General features: G+C 39.4%; 1 protein-coding gene and 1 long non-coding RNA gene across 2 annotated transcripts in view; one reads left to right on the top strand and one right to left on the bottom strand.

Moving 5' to 3' along the window:
• Nucleotides 1-5,431: 5,431 nt before the first annotated feature.
• Nucleotides 5,432-9,425, bottom strand: LOC142600360 (uncharacterized). The gene is made up of 2 exons (XR_012833808.1): nucleotides 9,193-9,425; nucleotides 5,432-8,409 (listed from the first exon to the last, which is right to left on the bottom strand). It is a non-coding gene; the product is annotated as an uncharacterized LOC142600360 (long non-coding RNA).
• A 472-nt stretch (nucleotides 9,426-9,897) lies between these two features.
• The window catches only part of YTHDF3 (YTH N6-methyladenosine RNA binding protein F3), a 28,694-nt gene continuing 11,786 nt past the window's right edge, over nucleotides 9,898-26,805 (top strand). Inside the window, exons 1-4 of the mRNA XM_075743998.1 lie at nucleotides 9,898-10,237; nucleotides 12,313-12,337; nucleotides 17,315-17,400; nucleotides 18,767-20,359. Coding sequence (XP_075600113.1) covers nucleotides 10,214-10,237; nucleotides 12,313-12,337; nucleotides 17,315-17,400; nucleotides 18,767-20,359 — 1,728 coding nt within the window. The 5' untranslated portion in view covers nucleotides 9,898-10,213. The remainder of the gene's footprint in view (nucleotides 10,238-12,312; nucleotides 12,338-17,314; nucleotides 17,401-18,766; nucleotides 20,360-26,805) is intronic.

Genomic DNA, 26,805 nt, shown 5'->3' with positions numbered 1-26,805 from the left:
GTTAACAGTTGGACTTGGTGATCAAACAGTTGGACTTGGTCTTATCCAACCAAAACAATTCTATGATCTGTGACTAAATATTACCTATGAAGAGCATTTTTCAACAAGACTTCAGACTTATTGTCACAAGAAACTGAGATTTGATTGAAAATGTAAAAATATTGACACCTTTAATGTGATGGGTTGTCAGCCTAAAATAAACTGAGTTTGCCCTGACTTAGGACTGGGACCAAACCTTAAGCACCTGAGTACTTGTACCTTGTCTAATTAGGGGCCCAGCCAGTGCACACCTTGCAATTAAGATTAGGGCATAGAGATGGCCATGATCAGGCAAGTAAAACATAAAATAGAATATTGTGAAGTGTCAACAATAAGAGGAAGTACTGTCATGCCAGAATCAGCATAACCATTTATAAGGTACAGTTAGTGATGGCTGAAAGATCAAAACAATGGCAAACAGAAATCAGTGAAAGAACTGAAAGCAGAAACCAATGCTCAGAAAAAAATAATCCTGAGCTGTCTGTTCTGGAGACACTTGTGAGAGTACTAGAATTAATGGTGTTGATCCAGCAGCTGATCAGAAATTTGATTATGTAGGTTAATGAAAAGCCTTAAAAAACTGGACAGTTTCTGTATCTGAAATGAAATATAGTGAGGCAGAAAGGATTGGGTATCTCTCTTTGATGAGGCTATTAAAATAAAAACTGATTCAAAATAGCCAGTGGGTTAGGGGTTCCATCAAGTAATTAGTTCAGTCAGCTGTATTTATTTATTCAATTAACCTATATTTAGAAAAAAAAAAGCTCTTAGTTCTAACTTTTGTATATTGTTGTCCTGGTTTCAGCAGGGATAGAGTTAATTTTCTTCCTAGCAGCTGGTATAGTGCTGTGTTTTGGATTTAGGGTGAGAATAATGGTAACACACTGATGGTTTTAGTTGTTGCCAGTCAAGAACTTCTCAGCTTCTCAGACTGCCCTGCTAATGAGAACACAGGGGGCACCCAAGAAGCTGGGAGGGGACACAGCCAGGACAGCTGACCCAAACTGACCAAAGGGACATTCCATACCATATGATGTCATGCTCCGTATATAACTGGGGGGGTGTGGGGGGTGTGTGTGAGCCAGGAGGCAGGGCAGCTCAAGAACTAGCTGAGCATTGGCTTTGGGTGGTGAAACATTGTGCTGTTCATCACTTGCTTTGTATATTATTATTCCTTTTCTGTCATATTAAACTGTCTTTATCTTGACCCACAAGTTTTACTTTTTTCTTCCTTTTTTTGATTCTCTCCCCCCATCCCACTGAGGGAGGAGAAGAGAGCGAACGGCTGTGTGGTTGTTTTAGCTGCCTGCTGGGTTAAACCATGACAATTGTATATTGAAAGTATTTTTCACACATTTTACAGTAAACCCACAATCTAGATTTAACTTGCTATTTTACAATAAGGCATGACTGAAAATAGATCAATTCTTGTAAGGAATACAGAGCTACAAGTAGTGATTATGGACAGATGTTTGTCATTAATGAAGAAACTTAGTTACTTTTAGTTGGCTGAATGGAAATGACCAAAGTACTATCTATTAATTATCACAATATAATCTTTATTTTGAAATTACCTAAGTTATTTTGGTCTGTATGTGGTACATGACAAGGTATCTTTACTTTAAAACAGAATTTAAGTTGCAAGCTTCCTGCAAATAACAACGGGGGATTCATACTTTGGTGCCTATTTGTTTATGGTATTCTTTTGAAATATTTGGATATTAAAAAAATATAAATAACATATATTTATGTTGTGCCTAATTACATAGATATCTTTATACTGAGGATTCTGAGTGCCTGTGGTGACAAAGTAGGTGTAGGGCTTATGTATTTCAAAGAAAACAAAACTTTCTCCTTCTCTAGATTTGTATTAAGTATTTTAAAGTGACGCAAATACAAAATATCAAATGTTCTGATTCATAGGTCTCCTTCTCCCACATACTGCGGTCAAGGAAATAGTCAAACAGAGAAATTAACTAAACTCTATCACCCTTTGGTGATTAATTTTTTTTATTATCATACTGATAAAAGAGTGGGTGGCTGGATTTTGTGCCTGCAAAGGTAAATTGTAATGATGGTTTAGCAATGCAGACCTAATACATAATATAAATCATAAAGCTGCCTTCTGCAGCTTCTACATTTTTGAGGGTCGAATTCAGCCTGGTGACAATGGACACAATTCCACTGACTCCGTACACTGATACTAGGGTTGAATTTAAACTCTTGCATTGCTCAAGGAGAATGGATGTACATCTTTTTTCCTGGCGTTTTGTTCAGTGAGAGATCATGGCACTCAAAAGTACACAGAGAAAAATAGCAGCCTTTCTGGTCAGTTAGAGCTGTGCTTCCAAGGACTCAGAAACTCTGGCTTGTATCCAGATCAGGATTTATTAAGAAGACTTCAGCATCCCAGAAGGTAGATCCTTTTAAGGAGGTATGTGCAGTATGTCATCCCAGGACAAAGATAGTTACCATAGTTCATTGTAAAAAAAGGTGATTCTGAACATTAAAACATTTCTTAAATAAACCAAGATGACAATATAACCTACATAATCATGCATAACGTAATGATATAAAGTGATATATATAAAATTAGCATATATCTTAGATAGCACAGGGACATGATACAGATGCAAAAAAACATCATTATTGTAGGTATTTTTAAGGCAAATGTCTTTCAGGAACACAATTCTAAACTTACTGCCTTATTGCCCCCTTACTTAGTGGGGGTTTGTTCGACTTTCTTGGGAAAATAGAAGTGTGGAGAAATAATCCAAAATATAAAAGTATGGCCTGAAAAATACTGCTTCTGATAGGAAGCATACCATAACGTTTTAAACTTCAGTAAATTTTATGGAGCACAATGGAGATTTAGGTAGGCACTGTAGATATTAAACGCTCACATAAATAATGAATTTTGACAACATCCTGTAATTACATAAATGATTTAAGAACATTAACAGAGGACTCATCTTGCACAGGTATACCTGTATAGATAGCAGGGTCTAGACATAGGTACAGGGTTTGGGGAAAGGGATCACTTTAACTTTCTCAGGATCTGTCAAGGCAAGCTAGCTCTGGAGATGTCCTTCCAGTTCCTCTTACCTCTGGTTAGCAGCTAACATCTCCCACAACATTATGCAATATGACTTTTGAATCTAACCACTAACGAACTGCACAGCAAAAAGTATCTAGGAAAAAAAAATGGAAGCATGACTGACAGTAGGATTTTATAAAGTTTTGTAAGGTTATAAAACTGATAAAAATTTTTCCAAGTTTAGAAATCAGATTAATGGAATGGGATGTGGAATGGATACTGGGAGCAGAGACAAAACCCTCATTCTACCAAAGAGCAAACTTGCAGGACTTCTTCAGCAAGAATGGAAAACAGAGAATCCTGTGAAAAAAGACATGAGCTTCTCCCATTTCTGAAAATAATTAGTAAAATTTTTAGGAGGAAAAATAAAAATAGGACACTCATGTGACACTACAAGAGTCAGGCAGTAAAAATATTTCATTTATCTAATTAAAGAGTCCAAGAGTACAGGAGTCAAAATGCTGCCATCACATGCAGAACATGACTTCAGAAAGGTTTACAGGTATTTTCCACCAGGCTGAATAGAAAAATATTAATAAGGTGGTAGAATCGCGTATCCTTTTCATAATCTGTTTAATCCTTTTTTTCCCAAATAATTTATGGAATGGGTGACTGTCTCAGCAAATGCTCAGCATGTCTCTTTCATGTAGTAAACTTTAACTACAAAGGTATTCTTCAATCTAATGTCAAAGGTGGAAATCGCGTAGTTTGTCTTCGACATAATTATGGAATCCAGTTCATGACATTTTTTCTTAAACATCAGGAAAATTATAAACCTAAAATTAAAGAATAGCATTCAGTGCATATTCTCAGGCAAGCAAGTTACCATGTGAGGCTTAGCACCTACAATGCTAGCTCTGTGTATATTTACTTATAGCTCATCAAAGCCAAATCTTGAAACAGGAATGAAAACAGGTAAGCAGCTGTGCTGGAGTACAAAGTTTAAATGCAACAAGAGAAGCTTTTCTTACTACAAGTCACCTAAAAATATTTGGACAAACAGTACAGTATCTGAGCACGTTCCATGCTTTTCCCGGCCTGACGTACAAAATAACTTGAAACAGGGTGGGAACAGGCCATGGGCAGCTGTCTACAGTGCCCTTTAAGAAAAGAGGGTTGCTACTTGCAGGAGTGTGTGTGTTTTAAAGCCTCATGCAGGAATTTCTGCTTTTATAAAAATAGAAAATTGATGGTTTTCCTACATTTTATATCGCTTGCTATTGAATTGGTAAAAGTATGGTCTTAAAAGTACTGTGATGTGGGCCAGAAGTACCCCAGCTATATAAACAATGGTGACTGGTAGTCTTCTCTAGCAGAGTGTTTGGTTGTTACTCCTCCCCTGGGGTTTTGGTCAGGATGATAGCATAGCCAGGCTTCAAACATGCAGTTACGATGAGTAGCGTTGTACACCAAAAAGGAGATCGCTATGTGTGATTAGGAGCAAAGGCATGAAGAGACACCATTAATTTTACACAAAATACGAGCAAGATTTAGATACAAAAAATAGACTGATGGACAGAGAAGCTTCCAGGGACAGAATGTAAGAAATAAAGGGGATATATAATTTTTTAAGACTGTCTTTCATAAGAACAACTAATGAGAGAAGATCTGTCAGCAACTAATTGTTGTGGACCCAGCCTACTGTGTATGTGACTACATGCTCCCTTAAGCCACACAGCTAGCACACACAGTTATCAAATATACTAATACTTTACATTTGTATGTATCTGGAAAAGGGCTTGCCCATGTGGAAAGCTCCTGTCTTACCTCATGCTCCCTGATAATGGGACCCACCAAAAGTAAAATCAAAGTACCTAGAAGGTAAAATCATCGTTGTTTAAACACTGGAGTCTTTTTTTTTTAAAGACAGCATACACTAACTTAGCTGCTTGTCTCTGTCACAGTGTTAGCTATGAGCTATTATATTCTATTTAATTGTCCATCAATTATATTCTATGATTATTTACACTTACATACAATTTTGCAATTCTTTCATACAGTGTTTTCCTCCAAACACTTTCATAAGTGCAAGCCTGTATTTCCTCATTCCCAAGTGCATCAACAACATTAACATATTGTACAATTTTATCACTCGTTTATGGTCAGTGCATTTTCCAGAATGCCTGTCGCATATTTTGAAATTCTCCGTTCCATAGATGCTGTTGTACTCTTCAAAACTATTCAAACCTTGGAAAAGAATGCTTGCTGGAATCTGGGACCTGCCCCTTCAGCATAGGAGTGGATTTCACACAGGGCACAGACCATGTAGTTGTTTAATTACCACTGACTAAATGATATAAGATAAAAGTCTTTTAATAGCTCAGAACTATTAAATCTCACACATACAGATGGAAAATGTTTATTTGCATTGAGCTCTGTTTTTCACTCATTTGTAGCCACATAATGGCAACTTTTGCCAACGCAGTGATCATTCATGCCAGATGAAGCTGGGCATTCCAGCCGTGGAACAGAAGTGCAGTGCCAAGGTGCAGCTGCAGGTGTGCTAATAACAGGGACGCTCTGGAAGGCACGTTCCTCAACAGTGACCTACACCTGAGCTTTGACTTTGCTTCATGAACCATCCACAGCCTCTCAATTCCAGAAAATCATAAAAGCGCTGGTTGGTGGGGATATCTGGAAGCCACCTAGTCCAGGTTACTACTTGGAGAAGGTCTTTCACCAACGCTAGGTCATAATCCACTGATATTTTTTTTTAATGTATCTTTGAGGCAGTAGAAACAGAAGAACATTAGTAGCATGTATTTACTACTTATTTAACAAGTATTTTCATAATCTTCTTGAGCTGTTAGGCTACACTGAGAAACACAGGCATCAGCCTATTTACAGTTTGTTGTCTGGTATTAGTTTGTCAGAGTCTTGGGGCCACTTGCTATCTGTAGCCAAGACTTGACAAAGCACCTGTTTTACAGTCCAGTGACAGCCTCTGTGATGTATGAGAAAATAATGGTTATCTGGACTTGATCTTTTTTTACATTTTACTGGCTAAGAAAAGAATCCTCGCTACATTTTCTGAGTGCTTAAGAACTTGTGTCTCAAATCTCAATCATTTTCAAAGAAGTTACTACCATAAAGTTTTCCTAATTTTTAAAATAGATATATTCTTCTGGGTTTATCCAGTAAAGTTGAAGGGAAAAATATATCTCAAAAGGGTAAACACAGTCATCCTTTTGCCCTTTAAGTTTGCCATTAAGTTGGCACAATCAGTATTCTGAAAGCAGTAATGGAAAAATCGAAAAGGTTTTGTTGAATGTAACAGGGAAGACTTTGATAAGGACCTACTGATTTCATGGTTAAACAAAGGGAATTGTCCTCCTCCTGATCTCTGTTGTAGTCTAGAGCGACATTTCTAGAAGGGCTCCAAGACCTTTTCAGGGTCATAAGCACACATCCGTTTGGTATGCGTTTCAAATAACCATGAGGAATTGGAGTCCTGAAGAGAATGTTACTGTTGGTTGGCACTCCCTGCCCAATTAAGTCCAGTTGGAGAACTGCCGGCATAGTGACTTAGACATAGCTCCATCTGCACCAACTCTGCAAGTCATGCACATGGGTGATGCCCATCTTCAGTATGATAATCTGATGGCAAAGGGCGGTGGAATCAAACTATCATAGTTCAGATCACAAATGATATTCCTGAACGTTAACTATTAGACGATGGAAAATTAAGAGGGGAAAAAAAAAGAGGCCTAAAAGCATTTTGAAAAATGAATCGTATCTATTTCCGAAGTCTCTAGAGCCACGTAACGCCAGAACTTGAACTATAATATTACAGAACTAATTGCCACAGAGCATTCCAGCAAGTCCTCAGAGGCTTGCATTATTTCCCATCAAAAAGGTTCATTTGAGCCTAAGACTTTGTAAAGCTTGCAATGCAGACTGGAATCCTGCTGAACTTGCACTCTCTTTAAGGATAATTTTCACTCTACCACATTCCTAATGGTGTAAGGAGGAACAATGCAGAATCACTTCCCAGCAGAGACACCAGCAATATCAAAAACTGGAAATATTTGCAGCACATTGGATTTTTGTCACACAAATCACAGCAACCATTATAAACTGAATTAGAAATTCCTATTGCTTTTATTTATTCCACTATCACATTGCATATTCAACTGAATAGATGCTATTAAGTCACTAGGGGCCAGCACTTTCTCAAAGGCAATACTGTATTTCTATAAAACGAGCAACGTTTAAAACCCCGAACATTCAAAACCAAGTGTCAACCTCACAAAATTAATGGCATTGGGTCAAAACCAGTAAGATCTTAAACAAATAATAAATTTGAGTTCTCCTCTCCTGATGACCATTTTCAAAGTTCTTGGCTGCTTACTTTACAGACTTGTCTAATCAGAAGGGCTAAAACCATTTCAGAAACTGGCACTTTGATGTCATTTTATGATTCCAAAGACAAGACATTAAAAAAATACACTTCCTAGGTCTCAAGATAAAATCCTGAGCAACTGGCAAGATGCTGTAAACCAGATGGTTTAAAGTGTGTTTTTCATTGGCCTAGATTCCCTAATGGACTTTAATGTGGCAGATTCTTATAGAGTGTTCCTGATGTCAAATTTAGGTCTCTCAGATCAAAACTGGAATTTTCAATGCCATATTAACATCTAAGTTTGCGGGACTTACCCGTGGCCAGCACTCCCCATGACCTAGAAATGTTGAGATCTGAATTCTCTCCTCAGCGGGAAGAGGTTAGAACCCACATTTCTCATGGCAGTATTCTCATCACCACACCAAAAGGTATTCTGGGGTTGAAGTTATTTCACTGTGGTTAAATGAAATAAGATAGAAGATGCCAGGAAAACAAACAAACCAACCCCCTAACCAAAACTAGAAATTAACGCCTAGCTTATTGGTAAGGAGACTATACAATGTGGGCACTCTTTCCACCTAAGTGCCAGTCTTCTGTTTTACTTTTCCTCTGCCTCCTCAATCTTTATTTTTTTATATAAACTAGAACTGCTTCACCAAGAAGTAGGAATCCCCTTGTGCCACAGCTGCCTATGGAGTAGGAAAACAGAAAAAAAGAGGAAAGAAGTATGATTTGAAAGAATGAACGTAAGGGTCCACCTGCTTTGTAACTGTGGTGCTAGAGGTGGGGATGTAGTCTTACTTGCTTTGATAGTGTTTTAAAGTAGCCCTATCCAAAGTTAAGTTTGCAGACCTACTAAAGGTTCATCCAGGTGTCACAAGACAGCAACTTTAACCCTGCCATCTGCAGTTTAAATCCATGATATTTTGTCCTATTTGAAAGAATACAGATAGAAATCATCACTTTTATGCATTAAAAAATATGACTTTCTTCATATCCACCCTCATTTTTCTCCCTTCTAGTCCAACCAAGGCCATTTCTTTCAATCTTTAAGAACCTATTTTCCAGACATCCTTGTTGCTTTCCTCTGGACTCTAGTATATGTTTCTTCATGGGTGATCAAAATTACAGACTGCACTACAATAGAGTAAATGAGCACTCTACAAGTCTTACCTACACCAATTTTAGCTAACTTCCAGTATAATGTTCACTTTTCAGCAATACTGGGAAATTACCATCCACTATAACCTCTTTCATCCATAACTGCTACCCAGTTATTTTCCCAGGATCACTTCATGCAATTGCTAAAAGACACCCTTTACTTTGTGAAAACATGTGCACCAAGTTTCAAAACGAACTCAGACTGCAAATCTTGAAGGATGTACCTTCCCATTGCCCTGACAGGTATGTTTACACCACAGGTGGTACTGGATTTAAGGCACTCTCCCCTCCAAACTCTAAGCAGCATAACTACCACGCTGACTTTTCAGATTCAATTTTATAACTGCTTCATTCTCCCCTGGGAATTTTGGAACAGCCTTGGTGGTTGCATGCTATGGGAACCCCTATACGGTTGCTGTACTTGTGTTTACACCAAATAAGGCCTGTGGGTGTCATTAATGATGGAGGTGAAAGCAGCTGTATAGACAAAAATATATTTGACGAACCACTGCATTTGCTCTCCCACCAAACCTGTACCAAAGCAAGGACTTACAAATGCAGACTAGCGACAGAGCGAACTGGATGGAGGCTACACGATACAAGCAGGTAACCCCGCCACCCGTGAGCTCACCCGGCCGCAGGCCGTACGCAACCCGGGCTCCAGCCCAGCCAGCGCACCGACCCGCACCGCCGTGCGGCAACAGCGACCATCCCGACCGGAGGTGCCACGGACGAGGTAGCACGGCCACGTCCGCCCGCGGCAGGACCCAGAGAGGAGGCAGCGGCGGGAGGACTAGGGCCAGGCCCACCCGCACCCACCACAGGCAGTAACGGCCAGCAACGGCAGCCGGGCCGGGACGCCTCACAACGCTACCGGTCCCGCCAGCTGCGTCCTGCGCACTGCACCCCCCACGGCCCCCCGGTAGAGGCGCAGCGGAGCGCAGGCAATTAACGTTATTTACGGCCCCTTCCCCGAGCATTCCTCAGCGGCCCCCACGAGCATGCGCATCCCGCGGCGCACGGGGAGAAGGAGAACAGGGGCGGGGGGGGGGGGAAGAGAGAGAGAGAGAGAGAGCGCGCGACACCGACTCCTTCCGCCTGCGCCCCTCGCGCGCATGCCCGCTCCCCGCCGGGCGCCGCAGGCCCCACCCCCGCGCCTTTGGAGTCGCTGGTGGCGGGCGCGCGCGGGGCTGTTTCCCTCCCCACGTGACATGGAGGCGGGGACGGGAAGGGAAAGGTCAGTGGCGACGCCGGCGGAGGGGGAGCGGAAGGTCAGGGCGCCGCGGAGCGGAAGTGGGAGCCGGAGTCCGTCCGCCATTGTAGGGAAGCGGAGCCCAGAGCAGGGGGGGGAAGCGGCGTTGCGTCCGGCCGGCCGGCTCCTTCCAGCGGGAACCCGATCGGCGGCGGCAGCGAGCCCAGGCGGCGGTGACAATCAGGCGGCGGCGGGGAGGAGGCGGCGGAGGCGAGCGGCGCGGCGGGCGGGTGGGCGGGCGAGCGAGCGAGCGGCCCCGGCGTGCGGAATCACTCGAGGCCCAGGCGGAGCGGAGCGAGGGGATCGCGGCTCCCCGTGAAGAATGTCAGCCACCAGCGTCGACCAGGTACCGGCCGTGGGGTTGGGGGGGGGGCGCCCGCTCCCTGCCCTTTCCTCTTCCCTGGCCCTTCGTTAGCCCCGGAGGGGGGGGCGGCGGCGGCCAAGCGGCCACCTGCACCCTCCCTCGCCGTCGGGGCGGCGCGGTTCGCGGCCTCCTCCCTCCCCCCTTCCCCCCGCCATGGGGAGCGGCGATCAATCGGAGCCGGCGGCGCCCGGGATGGCGGGCCCCTTTCCCAGCCTGGCAGCCCCTATTTATAACCGCTGATCCGCGCCAGAGCCGCTCCGCCTCCCCGCCCGCAGGGCCCGCCGGCGCTCAGCACCGCGCCTCCCGGCCCGCCGCCCTGCCGGCTCGGCCCCCCTGCCCGGCCTCCCCCCTTTGTGTGTTCTAGTCCCGCAAGCCAGCCCTGCCCGGCCAAGCCCCCTCGGGCTCCCGTTTCCTCTCCCCGCTCCGGGAGCACGTTGGTGCCGGGCCCCCGCGGCGCCCAGCTCCGTCTCTTCTCCCCTACGCACCCTTAATTCTCTCTGCCTCCGTGTTACCGCATACTTTCTATTCGTGCCTTTCGCTCTCCTCACCCACTTCTTCTCCCTTCGGGCCTCTGGTTTCTGCTCCTTCCCTGTGGCCTCCGCATCCCCCAGCCGTGCTCCTCTGTTCGCTCCATGCGCTGTGCTGCACATTTTAGTTGGTTCTTCACGGAACTTGGAGTTTGTTGTTTTTTATCTTTGTTAGACCTCTCCTGGCCTTTCTTTCTGGCTGGAAGCTATTCTGTCTTCGTCTTTGCTTCCTCCGTGGGTCTCTGCAACACCCCAAAAGTCTTCGCCTTGCAGTCTCCTGCCCCTTTTATTTTTATTTTCTCTGTGTGCCTTTAATGTTTTGTTTCTTTTGTGTCTGTGCATGCTTTCCAGTTTTCTTTTATGCGCTTATTTCTAGCTCAGTGATCTGTTAGCACTTCATTGCTCTGTCTTCCACGAAGGCTGCTTCTTCCCAACTTTTTTAGTTCTGTGTCTCCTGTTGGTCTCTGCATGCCTTTGTGTCTGGATTAGGTTCATCCCAAAAGATGAGTTGTGGTTTTTAAGGTTACAGAGGTTTTCCTCTGGTTTTGGGAAAGGGAGATGACTAGCCAGTGCAGCTTTAGATGGAGCAGTGTTAAACAGTCTTATGATAACTCTGAGACAGATGCACATAAAAGCAAGATGGAGGTGGTTGTCCCCTAAACTTTGAAACCAGTGGATACTGAGTTTTTCAGGACTAGAAATTGTTAGAGAGTGATGGAGGCTGGAGCCCCACTCCTGCTTAGTTGTGCATATGTGAGAAGATGAATTAAATTTTCATAGGCTAGCATTTGTTTTTGTAAGCTATTTTATTTTGTTATAGAGGAATTAAGGATACTGTAACTTCTACGGTTACAGTGATTCGCAGTGCATGACAGATTAACAGTGTTTTGTAATGACTAATCCTAAAAAAAAAAATACAAAAATTGTCTTTAGGGTGTTATTTCCTTGTGTGAAAACTTCATACAGACTGTATCATTTTCTTAATGTAATTGCCTAGATAAGCTGAACTACAAATTGTGCATTCCTTATGATAATACTATATATTCCTTTGTATATCTAAAAAGCAAGGCATTGTAGGTTATTCTCTGATAAGTACCCATCAGTCAATTTAAAAGATTACATATGATAAAGAAGTTCTAGTACTGGCAGTAATTTTAGGCTACTAACTTTCTTTGTTCTTTTACTGTATGCTTTATTTTTTGCTTATCTTTCTTGGGGGGGGGGGATGTGTGGGGTGTGTCAGGGCAATCAAAATTCCACACCATTTAATCTTCACATGCGGTAAAAGACTAGATTATTTCAAAATTTTTTTTGTGACATTCTTTCAATTTTAAAATTATTTTGCGTTTTTTGTAATATTTTATATGATATAACATTATTTTTATAATAACATGTTTTAATAATGTTTTAAACTGATATTTAAGTTGAAGAGAGCAGAACTGGCAAATAAATGGAATTACCCTGAAGTAAACATTAGAGGTTTCTAACTGAACTTGTTTTGCTTTTTTTCCCCCCACTTTCCATGTACAGAGACCTAAAGGACAGGGAAATAAAGGTAAGTTAATTGCTTGTATTTCTGTATAAATCTCTTAATATTGCTGTTTATGGAGGTTAATGTATCTTCAAACAGTTGTGGGAAAGAATGTAGCTATAGGATGTCTTTTATTTCAGAACAAGATGATAGCAAATTGTGTGCCAAAATGTTATTTCCCAGCATTTTTACTGTGGCACAGTGGTACATCAATTTAAAATGTTTTCTTTTTCAAATGAAGATTAATGTCAGAAGTTGGATGATAACATAGCTATTTCTTTTTAGCTGACTTTGTGATATGCTTGTATAATCTCTTTAACAGTACACCTTGGTCCTTTTTGTGCAGTGAATAGAATCAGTGTACTAGAATCATCAGGGAGAATCTTTTGAATAGTTTCCTTAGCTTGTGAGACAACAGCCACATGACTACTTAGTTACTCATATCTGTGAGTAGAACACATTACCTTCTGTATTCTCAGAAATTTTGTGGGCTTTTCTCTTCGTTTTAGAGTCAGTATAAAATATTCTCTCAGTGTTTGTAGGCCTTCTACTTTTCTACTTTTTTTCATGTTTCTGTCAGCATCTTAACATAATCAACGTGGTAAATACCATGCTCAATGGGGTTTCTTCTTTCCCACAGAAACAAGGAACCAACTACTTAATATTCTTCTCTAAAATTCTTGGCAAGTTTGTCGTAAATAGCATCTCAGATTATATCTTGCAATTTATTTCTGGTCTGGAATTTGTTATCTTTGATATAAAGACTAATATTGTATTTGGGAATTCTTTTTGCCTAATCAATACGCTTGTGCCCATTTAATTCTTAAGTGCTCAGCAAGCTGAGCTATAGAATAGCATGCACACCAGCTACCTTTGTTTAGTAATATGCTTATTATTTCTTCATGCAGATAAGAAACTTCTTTTTGGAGCTGATGTACTCTTTGCCCCCTGCTGTTCATTATCTGAACTAATCTAATTGTTCTCTGAACTGTCATTTAATGTTATCTGCAGTGTACTTATTCTATTATTCTGTCTGTGTGGCGTTTATCTGCTGCTTATTACATACATCACTTAGGAGGTGACACGTGGTTCCTGAATCATGCTGAATTTGGCCTGTTCCTTTTAACTTTTCTCCACTCAGGGAAAAATCAACTTGTGTTTATCTCCTCAGACCTTCTTAGTTTGGTCATTCTAGAGTACTTGTTCTCTCATATTCTAATACTTCTACTTCTCCCCCCCCCGCCCCCAAACTGGAGCTTTGAACTATTTCTTTGTGTCTTTGAAATATACCTTCCATGTTGCCCTTAAAATGAATCTGACTTTCCATTTAGCAAGTAGTTGTGGCTTCACATGCTTTGAATTGCCATATCTCAGTTTTAGTGATGTTATCAAGATGCATCTATTAGAGAATCCATATCTATGACTCGGAGCAGAAGTATTAAGCATTTCTATTTGGGTGTTATGTGGTAGCTTGTTATGTTAGGATATTTTTGTGTGCTATGATTTGTAAATGCTGCAGAATGTTTGAATCAAAACACATCTCTTCGTTTGCTGTGTAAGGAAGAGATTTTTGCATTTCTGAACTTGGATTTTTATGGAGTGAATCCTTGTAAATAATGAATACTCACTATGTATTCTCTTGGTGAGAATGTGACCTAAATGAAAACTATAGTGAAACAAAACAATAATCTCCTTCATTCTGTTAAATTATTTGGTATAATGTCTATTTAATGAATTGAAGTTACGATTTAGCATTAGATTAAAGGGCTAGGAGATTGAAGATGGTAGCACAGCGTAGCACGAGTAGTTGCCTTTGGGTTAGTGACTTTTTCAAGAGGATAAGTTAGTATCAGCAATCCTTACTGACCACATGTTAGCAGACAGTAGTCTTTCAGGTGTTGTGATAGGTCCCAGCTTAAAGGAGCTTCAAGGGAAGATGTAATGCCAAGTTAAGAGACTAATCTGAAGTTGGTTCTGTGCATAAGAGTAATAAAGTTAAAGAGGATGGTAAAAATGTTACTGTCCGTGTGTCTGGTAGAGTGTATGAGAGAATGTGAGTGAGCAGTATAAGGAATGTATGCATGGAAATAGAGTATTTTTCATATTGAAACAAGAAAACCACTAGACCTGCAAATAATATTGGGAGGTATTGTATTCTCTAGTAGAATGTTGTGGGTGCTTTATTCTAGTTGATTATTAATTGGTGTATCAAATGATGTCTTATGGGGGGAGAAACTGACATTCCTGAAACTCCATTTTTTTTCCCCTTTTGTTTGTTGTGCCAGTGTATCACACCTGTGATGGGAAAGTGCTGACTTGTGTTTACATACATATGTATATAATTTTTAGTTTTGTAGAAAGTTTACATGTAAGCATTAGGTTTAAAACAATAATAAAATGTTATGTGTTTCTTTTAGTACTTATTCTCCACATGAAGTTTTTCATTAGAAGAAGTTGTTACACCTTGATTATTCTTATGCCTTTGGCCATCATTTGTGCATTTTGCAAGCAGTTATTAAAAGGATAGTAGCAGTTAAAAGACTATAACCTTTAAGTTCCTTTATTTGATGAGGTGTTTCTTCCCAATATCTAATTACATTGTATGTTTTCACAGTGTTTGCGGAAGTATATGGTATTTTCAGGGTTGCATTGATACAGATATTTTTAGTAACTGTAGATTAGTTTAAATTAGTATTCTTCATCACTGCCATGTTTATTTGGAACACTTAATGTGAGATTTTGGGAATGAGGCATGCATCTTAATTTTCTTGCTCTTGTTGAATGTGTGTGTGGGGTACATTCTTCATTATTAACACATTAGGTAAAGTTAGAATGAAAAGCCAAAGAAACACACTTCTAATGATGCTATTTCACTGGGAAATGTATATATTTACTAGGAAAGATGTCAGCGTAGAACTGTTTTGTGTCACTGACTTAAGATCTCAATACAGAATGAATAAGAAAGAAAATATATTTACAGGAATATTCTGTTAGTTGTAATGGCAGACCAAAAATAATTCTGTCTTGAGTGACCTTTAGATACCTCTGAAACAATAAACACAGCAGATGCACATTTTGTGAAGATTAGCTGTCAGAATGAGGAGATTAATTTTGATAGGATTCTAGTCTTGACGTGGAGCTGTTTATTCCTTTATTTGTGGTTGCATGCTTTTAAGAAACTTGTATGCCGCTGTCTGTGATTTTCATTATAACAGAATTGTATTTGAGTATCGTGCTCTCCATACTATTTGGTTAAGCCTAAGCAATGGACATGGCACGGACAAAAGATTTTGAGGCTCGTTCCCATTGTGACTGGGCCAAATATAAAGAGGAATATAGTGTTCCAGCTCATTAGTATGTTACCATTGTGTGTAAATTCAGGATGATTAATGACCTTAACTGAAACTATTTATGGGGGGAAACCCCCCCCCCAAAACCTCAACACCTAATACTAATTTAAATTTGGTATTTAATTAGGAATATTGTTCTGTCAAGTTTTAAAACCCATTGTGCTCACCATTGCTGGTCATATTTGGCTATAGCTAGTATACAAACACACTGTGCCAGTTTGTTATTACTGAAGTGTCAAGTGTTCAGACTTTTAAAACTTCAAGAAGATACTCTGAACATGAGCTGTTTTCTTCCTTCCCAGATATTTGCTTTGAAAAAAATCTTCTGTTCTGTGTTAAATTATTAATTTTAGCTCTTTTTACTGCTGTCTGAAGCTCATAATTTTTTCCAAATTTTGGTTATGCCTTGTGATTATATCTATTCCTTTCTCATTTTTTCAGCTAGTTTCATTCCCTGAAGGCAGTTTGTTTTAGAGGTGTTAGTCAAATGTGAAAAAAATTTTATGTGACTTGGTCCAGGCACCACTTGCTTTGCAATGTGAACTTTGGGTGACAAACCACCCCACCGCCCCCAAAGCAAAAAAACACTCTTAAACACTAACTCCAACGAAGTTAAAGGTTTAGTTACACAGTTGTATATACTTTTCAGAAACTTTTCAGAAACCATGGAGTCAGCTCCTAACTCAGTGCACCTTACTGATCACTCTCAAACTTTTTTTTTAACTTAATCTATTTGATAAATAATGAAAATATTGCATTCAGAAAAAACAGTAATTTAGTTTTGGGAAAAGGTCTTTGTCTTCAAGTTGTATAATTGCAAATGCTGGGTTAAGTCCCTGTTCTGCTTTGCACCATGGACAACAGTGGAACTTAGTATAAATTTGTGCAATTTGACTGTTTGAATAGTTGCCTGGGGGAGGGTAGACACACTTCAAGTAACTTGAGCAGCTGGAAAATCCCAGGTAGGTGTAATGCCTTAGATGAAATTAAAGGTAATAGGAGGCCAAGAAGAGCAGGTAGGAAGAGATTCCAGTGTATAGGGGCATATATGTTAGGAAAGGATTGTAATTGCCCTTGGAGACTTGAGCTCTAGTTTCAGTCTGGCTTTGTCCACTTGGAGTTTCGGAGAAGCCACTAATGCACTACAGTACAGCAGTTATGTAGGAAACACAGAATTAAATAGCTGAGTAGTGGTGCCCTTCATGGTTATCTTGGTGGGTAACTGCCTTTCCTCCTGGCAGGAGAAAGCTGTATGTTGTGACTTTCCCTGAACCTATTGAATATGTCTGATTTGGTTGGCCTGCACATTTGCACTTGGTCTGGTACTTCTGGAAAGGCTAGATTTACTGCTTGTGCAAATAAGGTGTGCCTGTAGCTTTTCCTCTGTCTGCGGAGTTCAGGAAAGAATAGTCAGGAGTAGTCCGCTCTGGTTGCCGTCTTTCCAGACCTCTCCTGACATCTGATTGGGATCATCAACAGAATGACCCATTTTCTTTAAATGTAACAAAGTGGTGCTTAACAATAATATGTTCAGTCTCAACAAAGCACAAGTAGAAGTATTTCAATGTACAAGCAATTAATAAGTGTTATCTAGGTTAAAAGTGCATCATAGATCTTCCAGAGAGTATACCTAATACAGATTTACTTTTAGTTTCAGTACAAAACGGTTCGATTCATCAAAAGGATGCAGTAAATGATGATGATTTTGAGCCATATCTAAGTAGCCAGACAAATCAGGTAAGTGAACATTGTTTACTACCTTGAAGTTAATTTTAGAGTTCAGCTGACTTCCAGACTTAATTCATTTTTGGATTATATTTCTTAGTATTACTTACTTGCCTGAACATCCACTGAAATATAATTTTATATCATGTCTTGTCTTGTCATGTGGTATCTTAAACAGCGAAAGTAATCTTAACAATTCTGGAAAAGATTCTGTTAGAAAGCATGCTCTGATGTCTCCTGGTCTTGTGCTTGTGCTCTGACTTCAGAAAGATGCAGTTACAAGAAGCTTGAGGGCAAAAAACAAACCCAAAACAACCCCCCACACTTTAAATTTACAATGAAATAATCATATATTGGAGGCAGTTGAAGAGTTTTATTGGCTCTGAGAAAATATTAACTGGTTGGACATGATTTCGTGATTTTCTTTTAAGTTGGTGGAAGTATCTCACAGTTGATGGCATAGTAGATTGATACTACTTAATATTGCTATGGCTTGGTATAACTCTTCTGCCAGGAAGTTAATGACTTATTTTCAGAGCTGTGAATTGTCTCTGTAGTCAAAAGTTAATATTCATTACGTTAAGTTTGTAAGTTGTAGTGGTCTTGGAAGAGGGAGAACGTGCAAATTATTAAAAGGCTTTGAGAATTTTGCTTGCCTTCCCTCTTCCCCCCCCCCAATAATGCAACATTAAGGAAGCATCAGCTAGAGGATGATAATGTGCAGTTTTTTCCCCCAAGCAACACCAGAAGTCCTTCAAATGTATTGGAGCTTTATCTTCTCAAGAAGTAAATGCTGTGATTTCCCAAGAGTCTTGGGAGTGGGATTGGAATTTAGCTAGCAAACTTTGTTCTACTAGACCACAGATTGTACTTAATGCTCATTCTCAGTAGTGTGGAAATGTTATGACTTGATTGTTGTTCTTCCTGAAACGAACAGGCATCCTTTTCACTGTAATATTCTGGCAGGTGTCTGCAATTAGAAGTGAGAAATTTGACAAAAAACTAAGAATACCAAAACTTTAAATCATAGTTGCAGCTGTTTTTCTGTAATTATGAAACTACAGTTGTTATTACTTGTTTTTTTAAAGTAGCTGGTTATTTTCTCAATACTGTTGGCATGGAGGCATTTTAAGCCTAGCACAGTAACTGAAAATAAAATATTACGAAAAATGGGGCTCTTCAGTGCTTTGAAAAGGTCTCTTGAGGAAAAGATGGCTATATCTAACAGATACCTTGATCATCTTTTATGTTGAGAGGAATGATGGAAGTTACAAATGCATTCATACAATCCTTAAAAGTGTTCTGGACTGTATTACAGGGTTTTTTTTCTCTGAGCATAATTGTCTATATTGCTGACTTTAGTTTTATTTTCTTGCAGAGTAACAGCTATCCACCAATGTCAGACCCATACATGCCTAGTTATTATGCTCCATCCATTGGATTTCCATACTCCTTAGGCGAAGCAGCATGGTCAACTGCGGGCGACCCTCCAATGCCATACTTGACAACTTATGGACAGATGAGTAACGGTGAACACCATTACATACCTGATGGTGTCTTTAGTCAACCTGGGGCGTTAGGAAATACCCCTCCGTTTCTTGGGCAGCATGGATTTAATTTTTTTCCTGGGAATGCAGACTTCTCTACATGGGGGACAAGTGGATCTCAGGGACAATCAACGCAAAGCTCTGCTTACAGCAGCAGCTATGGCTATCCACCTAGTTCTCTTGGGAGAGCCATAGCAGATGGACAGGCTGGATTTGGCAGTGATACTCTGAGCAAGGTGCCTGGAATTAGCAGCATTGAGCAAGGCATGACTGGACTGAAAATTGGTGGAGATATGACAGCTGCTGTGACAAAAACTGTAGGTTCAGCTCTGAGCAGTACAGGTATGACAAGCATTGCAGCAAACAGTGTGCCCCCAGTTAGCAGTTCAGCACCTAAACCAACCTCATGGGCTGCCATTGCAAGGAAGCCTGCTAAACCTCAGCCGAAACTCAAGCCTAAAGGTAATGTGGGCATAGGGGGCCCTGCTGTACCACCACCACCTATAAAACACAACATGAATATTGGAACTTGGGATGACAAAGGGTCAGTGGTAAAAGCACCCCCAGCCCAACCAGTACTGCCTCCTCAGACTATAATCCAGCAGCCTCAGCCATTAATTCAACCACCACCACTGGTGCAAAGCCAACTGCCTCAACAGCAGCCTCAGCCACAGCAACCACAACAGCAACAAGGACCTCAGCAGCAGGCCCAGCCTCACCAGTTGCAGCAGCAACAGCTGCAAAACCGCTGGGTAGCTCCTCGTAATAGGGGTGTGGGCTTCAGCCAGAACAATGGAGCTGGTAGTGAGAACTTTGGTTTAGGTGTTGTATCCGTCAGCTCCTCACCTTCTGGTGTGGAAGTGCACCCAGTGCTGGAGAAACTAAAGGCCATAAACAACTACAATCCCAAAGACTTCGATTGGAATCTGAAGAATGGACGTGTGTTTATAATCAAAAGTTATTCAGAGGACGATATTCATCGCTCCATTAAGTACTCTATCTGGTGTAGTACTGAACATGGTAATAAGCGCTTGGATGCTGCTTACCGTTCCCTGAATGGAAAAGGCCCGCTCTATTTACTCTTCAGTGTGAATGGCAGTGGACACTTCTGTGGAGTGGCTGAGATGAAGTCTGTTGTGGACTACAATGCATATGCTGGTGTCTGGTCTCAGGATAAGTGGAAGGGGAAGTTTGATGTCAAATGGATCTTTGTCAAAGACGTTCCCAATAACCAACTGCGACATATTCGCTTGGAAAACAATGACAACAAACCGGTTACCAATTCGAGGGACACTCAAGAGGTACCCCTAGAAAAAGCCAAGCAAGTGCTTAAAATAATTGCTACTTTCAAGCATACCACCTCAATCTTTGATGACTTTGCACATTATGAGAAGCGTCAAGAGGAGGAGGAAGCCATGCGTAGGGTAAGAAATCAATGTCGTTATAGTAGCTCTCCTGTTTTTTCTGGGTTTGGAAACCTTGTTTTTCATACAACTGGAATTTCTGTGTGCAAGTGTTGAATTGGAAAGTGGCGCTTTTTACCCAAGGTGTCTCTACTTGATATAACCTGCTCTTAATTAGAAGATTTAAGTTCTTGTAACTTGTTAACACAGGCATGTGTTTAACCGCAATGCTAACATAGGCCTGCATAAGCAGACTTCTGACATGTCTTACTCTTCAGAGTAATCAAAAACTGAATTGAGTGTGTTATCCGTAACTGAAGTCTTCTAGTTTAAATTTTTACTGTTTCTGGATCTCACAAAAAGGACTTTATTTAACATGATGTTTCAATTAAAATTCTACTTTAACGAAATGTTAACAACATGATTACTGTGAAAAGCAGGTTTTCCCCTTGATTGAATTTGCCTTTTGTACAATTGTGAAACACAGAAGTGATACGATGATGACTTGTCCAAAAAATTATTCTGACGCTGTACACTTCTGATAGTGCATTTCCTAAAAAGGTAGTGGGTAGTTCATTTCTGTGAAGAAAAGTATACCTACAATAAATTTGAAGTTTTGGAGGTATTTCAGGAAACCAGACAAGAGGAAAAAGGCATTTATTTTAAGCTGTTTTATAGTACTTGTCTACTTTTGTCTTGTGTGTACTCTCCCTACTAATAACACTTGTGTTCACCATTGGCCACAATATTTATTTTTGCTTTATTTATTTTCTTTCCAGGCTTGCTAGTTACTGTAAATATGTGATTTGTCTTATGGTTAGCGACATTTCAGGAAGTATTGTACCAGTTAGATGGTGTGCAAGTATGCAGAAATAGGAGTTTGCATCGGTGCAGTTTGGTGGTAGTGCTTCCTGTCATACCGCCTACTGAATAAAAAACCCCAAAAGTCTAGGCTTTATGCTAATTAGGGGCCTTGTGGGATGTAAAGTCCTGAATTTGTTCATTTCTTGAAGCTGTTGCAACTCTGGCTCTGTAAGAATTTCACCTGCTTTGCAGCCTCCTTACTTCTGTGAGGTTTCTAGTACTGCAGTGGTTCCACTGCCTCTTATATGTTCCTAATCCTTCAACACACGTTGCATCTCCTATAGACCAGTGTCATGTGTACCCAAAATCAATTTTGTAGTTTTATTGCACAGCTCTGCAACAAATTGTCATGTTGGAAACTTTTTATTATTTGGAGGCAAGATGAATATCCTAGTTGGGCATGTAATACCTTTTGATTTTTTTTTTTCTTCTAAAAGAAAACTGAATATGCCCTAAATCAGTATTGTTAATTCCATGCCATCTTGATGATGGGAAGATGGGCTATATTCTTAACTAATATTCAGTGTAAGGGGAAAATTTTCACTTTTTCAGGATTTAATACAACTTCACTGTGATTTTGGTAATGTTTCAGAAGGACTAAAGTTATCAGGTTTCTCTGTAGCCTTCATGTTTTAGTATTTTCTTTATTTGTGATGTTTTAAGACACTTCACAAATAACTGGTATGCTTCAAAAGTACTACTTTTTGAAAAAAACTTATCAAAAGAGTCAGAATTCAGACATGCCCTAGCAACTCAGGAAGATAATGTGTTTTAGTTGCGGGTTTTTTCCTTCTGTAGCAGATGAAAACCATGAAATGTGATGGAGGGGGAAACGTAGATTATTGGTAGTGCTTCTATGTATGCTAAAATTAAAATTGAAAGTACTAAATTCAGCATCTCGTAGGTCTCTAAATAGATGACTGTGATTATGCATGTTTGTGTAATAAAGTAACATTACTGTTTCCTTTAATATCTTCATGTACAATATCTGTATGACTCAAGTACTGAACTCTGCATTTCTCTGTTAAGTTACCCTTCCTAATACTATTGGGAGAAAACATACTTGTCAAGATGCTTGCATAGTAGGCATTGATTCTTCTACAACGTCGTACAAATTGGTTTTGTGACAAAGTATAAAAAACTACTTTTGAGTTGTGTATCTAGTTGTGAGGTTTTCTGTTTGTAGATGGATTTTAATACTCCTTAAGCAAATTAATATGTACTTAAAATATAGGAAGTCCAAATTAAACTGACAGCTACTGAAAGTTCATCTTTATCATTCTCTTATGATTGACTGTTGATTTTAAACCTCTAGGTTTCTTCTTTTATCACACAGTGTACAACCAACGTGTCTTTAAATTGTAAACATACAATTGTTAACTCTTTTATGATTCAAGAATAGTTTGGAAATGCAACAATTAGTGCTGTAAGCCCTGGTTTATGGTTAATTGAGTAATCCTTTATTACCTAGTGCCAGCTAGGCTTTTATGGAGCTGTATTTAAATTAGTGCACTTCCTACTGCCAGTAGAACTGTGTAAATTAAGTTCATACCCATTTTCTGTGGCAGCTGTGGCAATCACTTTGTTTCCAGTGTTTTTGTCACGAAAAATGTGCTTATTGCTGTTAATAAAATATTAAATACATCAAGCAGCAGTAGTCACTTACATGTTCTTTAAAGTTCAGTTAATGTTTTGTTGTTGCATAGGTGGTAACAAACTTTCATACAGCCAGTGATCTAAACATAGTAAACAGCATATGATGTATGGATTTAATTTACTTTATAACTGTTCATCTTTCCAGCTAACTTATTTTAAAATAATTGGTTGTAAAAGTTTAATCTTAACAACTCAGGGGGATCAATAATTAATTTCCAATATGACCTAGCAGTTATGTTTTATTAAAATATGGCAATATACTTTAAAAAGTGCAATGAATAGTCTTGTGATTAACGTGAAACTTCAGTAAGTTTGCCATTTGATAAAGCTTACTTCCAAATGTCTATGAATAGTCTCTTTAACCACAAATACTAGAAGTCTAGTGTCTACCACTGTTTGATGTGACTCCAGTGTGGTTAAGGTTTGGAACTGGATTGGAAACAAATTTGTGCAGTAACCATTCACACTTTTCTTATGGCTCAGGTTCCTAACTTAAATGTAGAAGTGCTGTCATCTTTCACCAAAGGAGCAAAGAAATAAGCAATGGTTTTCATGAGTTCTGTCAGTAGTATATTGAAATAATCTGAAATTACATTAGTCCTTTGTTTGAACTGCTGCTTTGTGGTGTAAATGTGCATATTTATGTGAAGATTATTTAAAAAATGTGTTTGATTGTCTTTCAACAGAAAGCAGTAGCAATAAGATCTAAAAAGCACAGAAGTCTTAAAATATGCCATTTAAGAGCATGTAATTACATTAGGAAAATGAAAGATATTGAAAAGGAAAAAAACCCCAACTGTATTAGTAGTTATGCGCCTGATCTTTAGTAAATATATGGATCAAAATGAAATGTGGCTCTGATTAAAAACGCAGTTGTTGGAATATTACAACTTCCTCACCCTCAGATGATGGCTTGTTGACCTGCAACTACCTGTTGTCCTAGGACTTCTTTTGGTGCTTTTTTTTAGTGCGGAATTCTACTTTTGTAGCATATAATAGAAAAAAAAAATCATGGTTCCATGTAACTGTAGAATGCTTTAAATGGTTTTCTTAGTGAGATAGTTTAGAAAAATAATTAATTTTTATCCATGGGAGAGGATAGAGGAATTCGGTGTATTTGTTTGTCTAATTTGTTTTTTGAATTTTTACTTTTCTGGAAGCCTTTAAATGGTAGGTAAATTTTAAGCATTTTAAATGTTAGCTTTCTTCTGTTCTACGACATATCTTGTAATAGGAATGCTGATACAACTTTTTGGAGTCTCAAAAGGAGTAATTTCATTCCCCTCTTCTCCCCCCCATTCTGATACTACTGTAACTTCTGTTTCTTTGATAATTGGGTCATAATCAGGCTGCAGCGTTAAGCAGTGTAACTTCTTTCCACTCCCAGACATTGCTGACTTTATACTTGATTTGATATTACTTAAAAGATGTCTTAAGGGAAGTAGGGAAGTGAGAAAACATCCATTAACAGTGAACTGTAGACACTTCCTCCTCCATTTACCCCCCCCAACAATCAACTACTAGGCTATAATGTCAAAGTCAGATATAGATACATCCACAGTCCATGTACAAGTCAAGGAAAACAGGTAGTTGACCAGCATTTCTAATTTAGTTAAATGATAGTTGTACCAGACAATTTCTTAAAGTTTGTGTGTTTACATCTAAAAGAGGTTCAAACAGTAAATAAAACAGAACATACAATATTATCTGAGAAACTTGTGCATTTCCTGTATGTTTTTGATGATGTTTCAAGGGCAATTATTTTGCAATTTCCTTGAACGTGATGTTTATCTACAGTTTCATCTTTATAAATTAAAATGATAGTGCAGGTCTCATGTCTGTTTTAAGAAAAAACAATGCAGTCAGAAAGTAGAAACAGAAGATACGTTTTTGCTCCCTTGCTGATAGATGAATACGTGCCCCTGGTCTTGGGAGAAGAGGATTACTTGGCGCTAGAATAATTTTAGACATGCTGATCCAGAATTTTCATCCCATGAAGGTGTGCTTATTTACCATGTCTTCATTTGCTTTTGCATCTTTAGTCTTTTGGAGATACTTAAAAATGACCTGCAAGTTCTCTCGTTATAGACACATGGATTTCAATTGTGCCTGTTTTCTGTGCATTTGGTAGAATCAATTGTTTCTGTTCAGAGGTAGTGTTTAGAATTTATTACAGAATGGGGATAGTATGGAGAGGTCTCAATGTTAAAATTCGGTATCGTTTAGAGTGACTGTGTAAGAGTTTGAGTAGTGGTTGTGGCCTGCCCTTTTCTAGTAAGGGACAAGATGCTGCAACAGGGAAAGTGCAATATTGGACTGTTGAATGAAAGAGATGGAATATAATTAAACTTACAGGTGGTCTTAGTTTATAGTGACACTTGTATTGATCTTGTTGTGTTGTTCTTTTTGGTTTGAAATTCTTACCTGCAAAATCAAGCCTACGGAGTCCTTTTTACAGAATGGATTTAAATTCTCGGACTCTGGGACTTGAAAGACCAATTTCTCCTGTAAAATAGGGACCTCTATTGGAAAAGCTAGGAATATCAACCAAATGGTGTACCTTGATGATTAAGAGACCAGTTATTTTTGGAATGTAATTCCAAAATGTTGTTAAATATGAGGTAGCTGCCTAAGACAAGACTTCAGACTTGAAATGAGCTAGATCTTTGACAGCTCCACCTTTTCCAAATGCTGTGTCTTTAGGTTGTGGGTTTTAATGCAAAGGAATAATTCTAAATCTCTTCTTCCAGAGCAAAAGCAGAACCTTGAATATACATGAATAGTTGTTAAAATTCATGTGGCAGCCTTCTGCTTCCTGCTGCATCTCCTCAGCTTGCGCTGCTGTATTAAGAACAAGTTGACTAGAACATTGGTGCTTTTTCTGCAGTTTGCAGGGAAGAAATATGCCTGTATATTGCAAGGAAGTTGCAACCTGTGTGACTCTGTGCAGTACATCAACCTTGCTTCGTTGATTCATGACACAGATGGGCTAGTTAGCAGAAACTTGAGTGAAGATTGCTGGTGATGCTTTGCTGGAAAAAATGGCACTTTAAAACCCTACAGATCTTGTATGTCTAGTAAAGCTGTTTCTGTAGAGTCAGTGGAGCTAGGGTTAAGTTTTGTATCAATTTTGATTGGCTTTAACTTTCAGATGCATCTAGTTGAAATGATATATTACAAGAATTTGTATCAGGTGATGAGCTGTTTGAGCCCAGTTTTTGGTGAGCACTTTTTCAGAGGTCTGGTAGTGTACTTAATATTGACAGGTAATTATAATTACTGTTTTGCTTCTGTACCTAGGGATTATAGTCAGTTGTGAAAAAGTGAACTTCATATAGAATATAATGAGAAACCAAGATAAAATATGTTTGTGTTTCCTCATGACAGAATGATACTGGAGTTAGATGTGTGCAAAGAGCATGAGTGGTGAAGCTTAGAGAAAAATTGTCTGAGAAATTCTTCCCCAGTGTATTTTGTAGGCCCTGCGGTGGATGTCATTTCCCTTCCAAGGCTACTATAGCTTTTTTAGCAGAGCAATTAAATAAGATTTTGTTGTTGCCCATGGGCATCTGAGAAAAATTAACAAAGGTGTCAGTCATCTTTCTGCTCCTTTTGCTGGGACAGTGATCGTGACTGAATGCAATTTCCATAGATCTAGTTAGAAGCTGTCTGTTGTCAGTCTTCAAAAGCTGATGTTCTACTGTGAGCATTGTTAACAAACAATAATGAGGATCTAGAAGCTTGATTATTTTTTTATTTGTTTTACTTTTTAATGAACTTGCTGAAATGGCTGTCTTGTAGTTAATTAAAATCTGATATTTCAACATGTAATGATGTACAGCACTGAAAGGAAGCGCTTGCTACTTGTAGTTAGAATTGGCTAATCCATCACTGAAAGTATACACCTGGGAAAGCAAGACTGGAAGGGCTTTTCTGGCACATGGAGT

Source organism: Balearica regulorum, chromosome 2, assembly GCF_011004875.1.
Source record: "Balearica regulorum gibbericeps isolate bBalReg1 chromosome 2, bBalReg1.pri, whole genome shotgun sequence".
Classification (NCBI taxonomy): domain Eukaryota; kingdom Metazoa; phylum Chordata; class Aves; order Gruiformes; family Gruidae; genus Balearica; species Balearica regulorum.
Note: the sequence above shows the minus strand (reverse complement) of the source record. Positions and strands in the feature narration are given on the sequence as shown.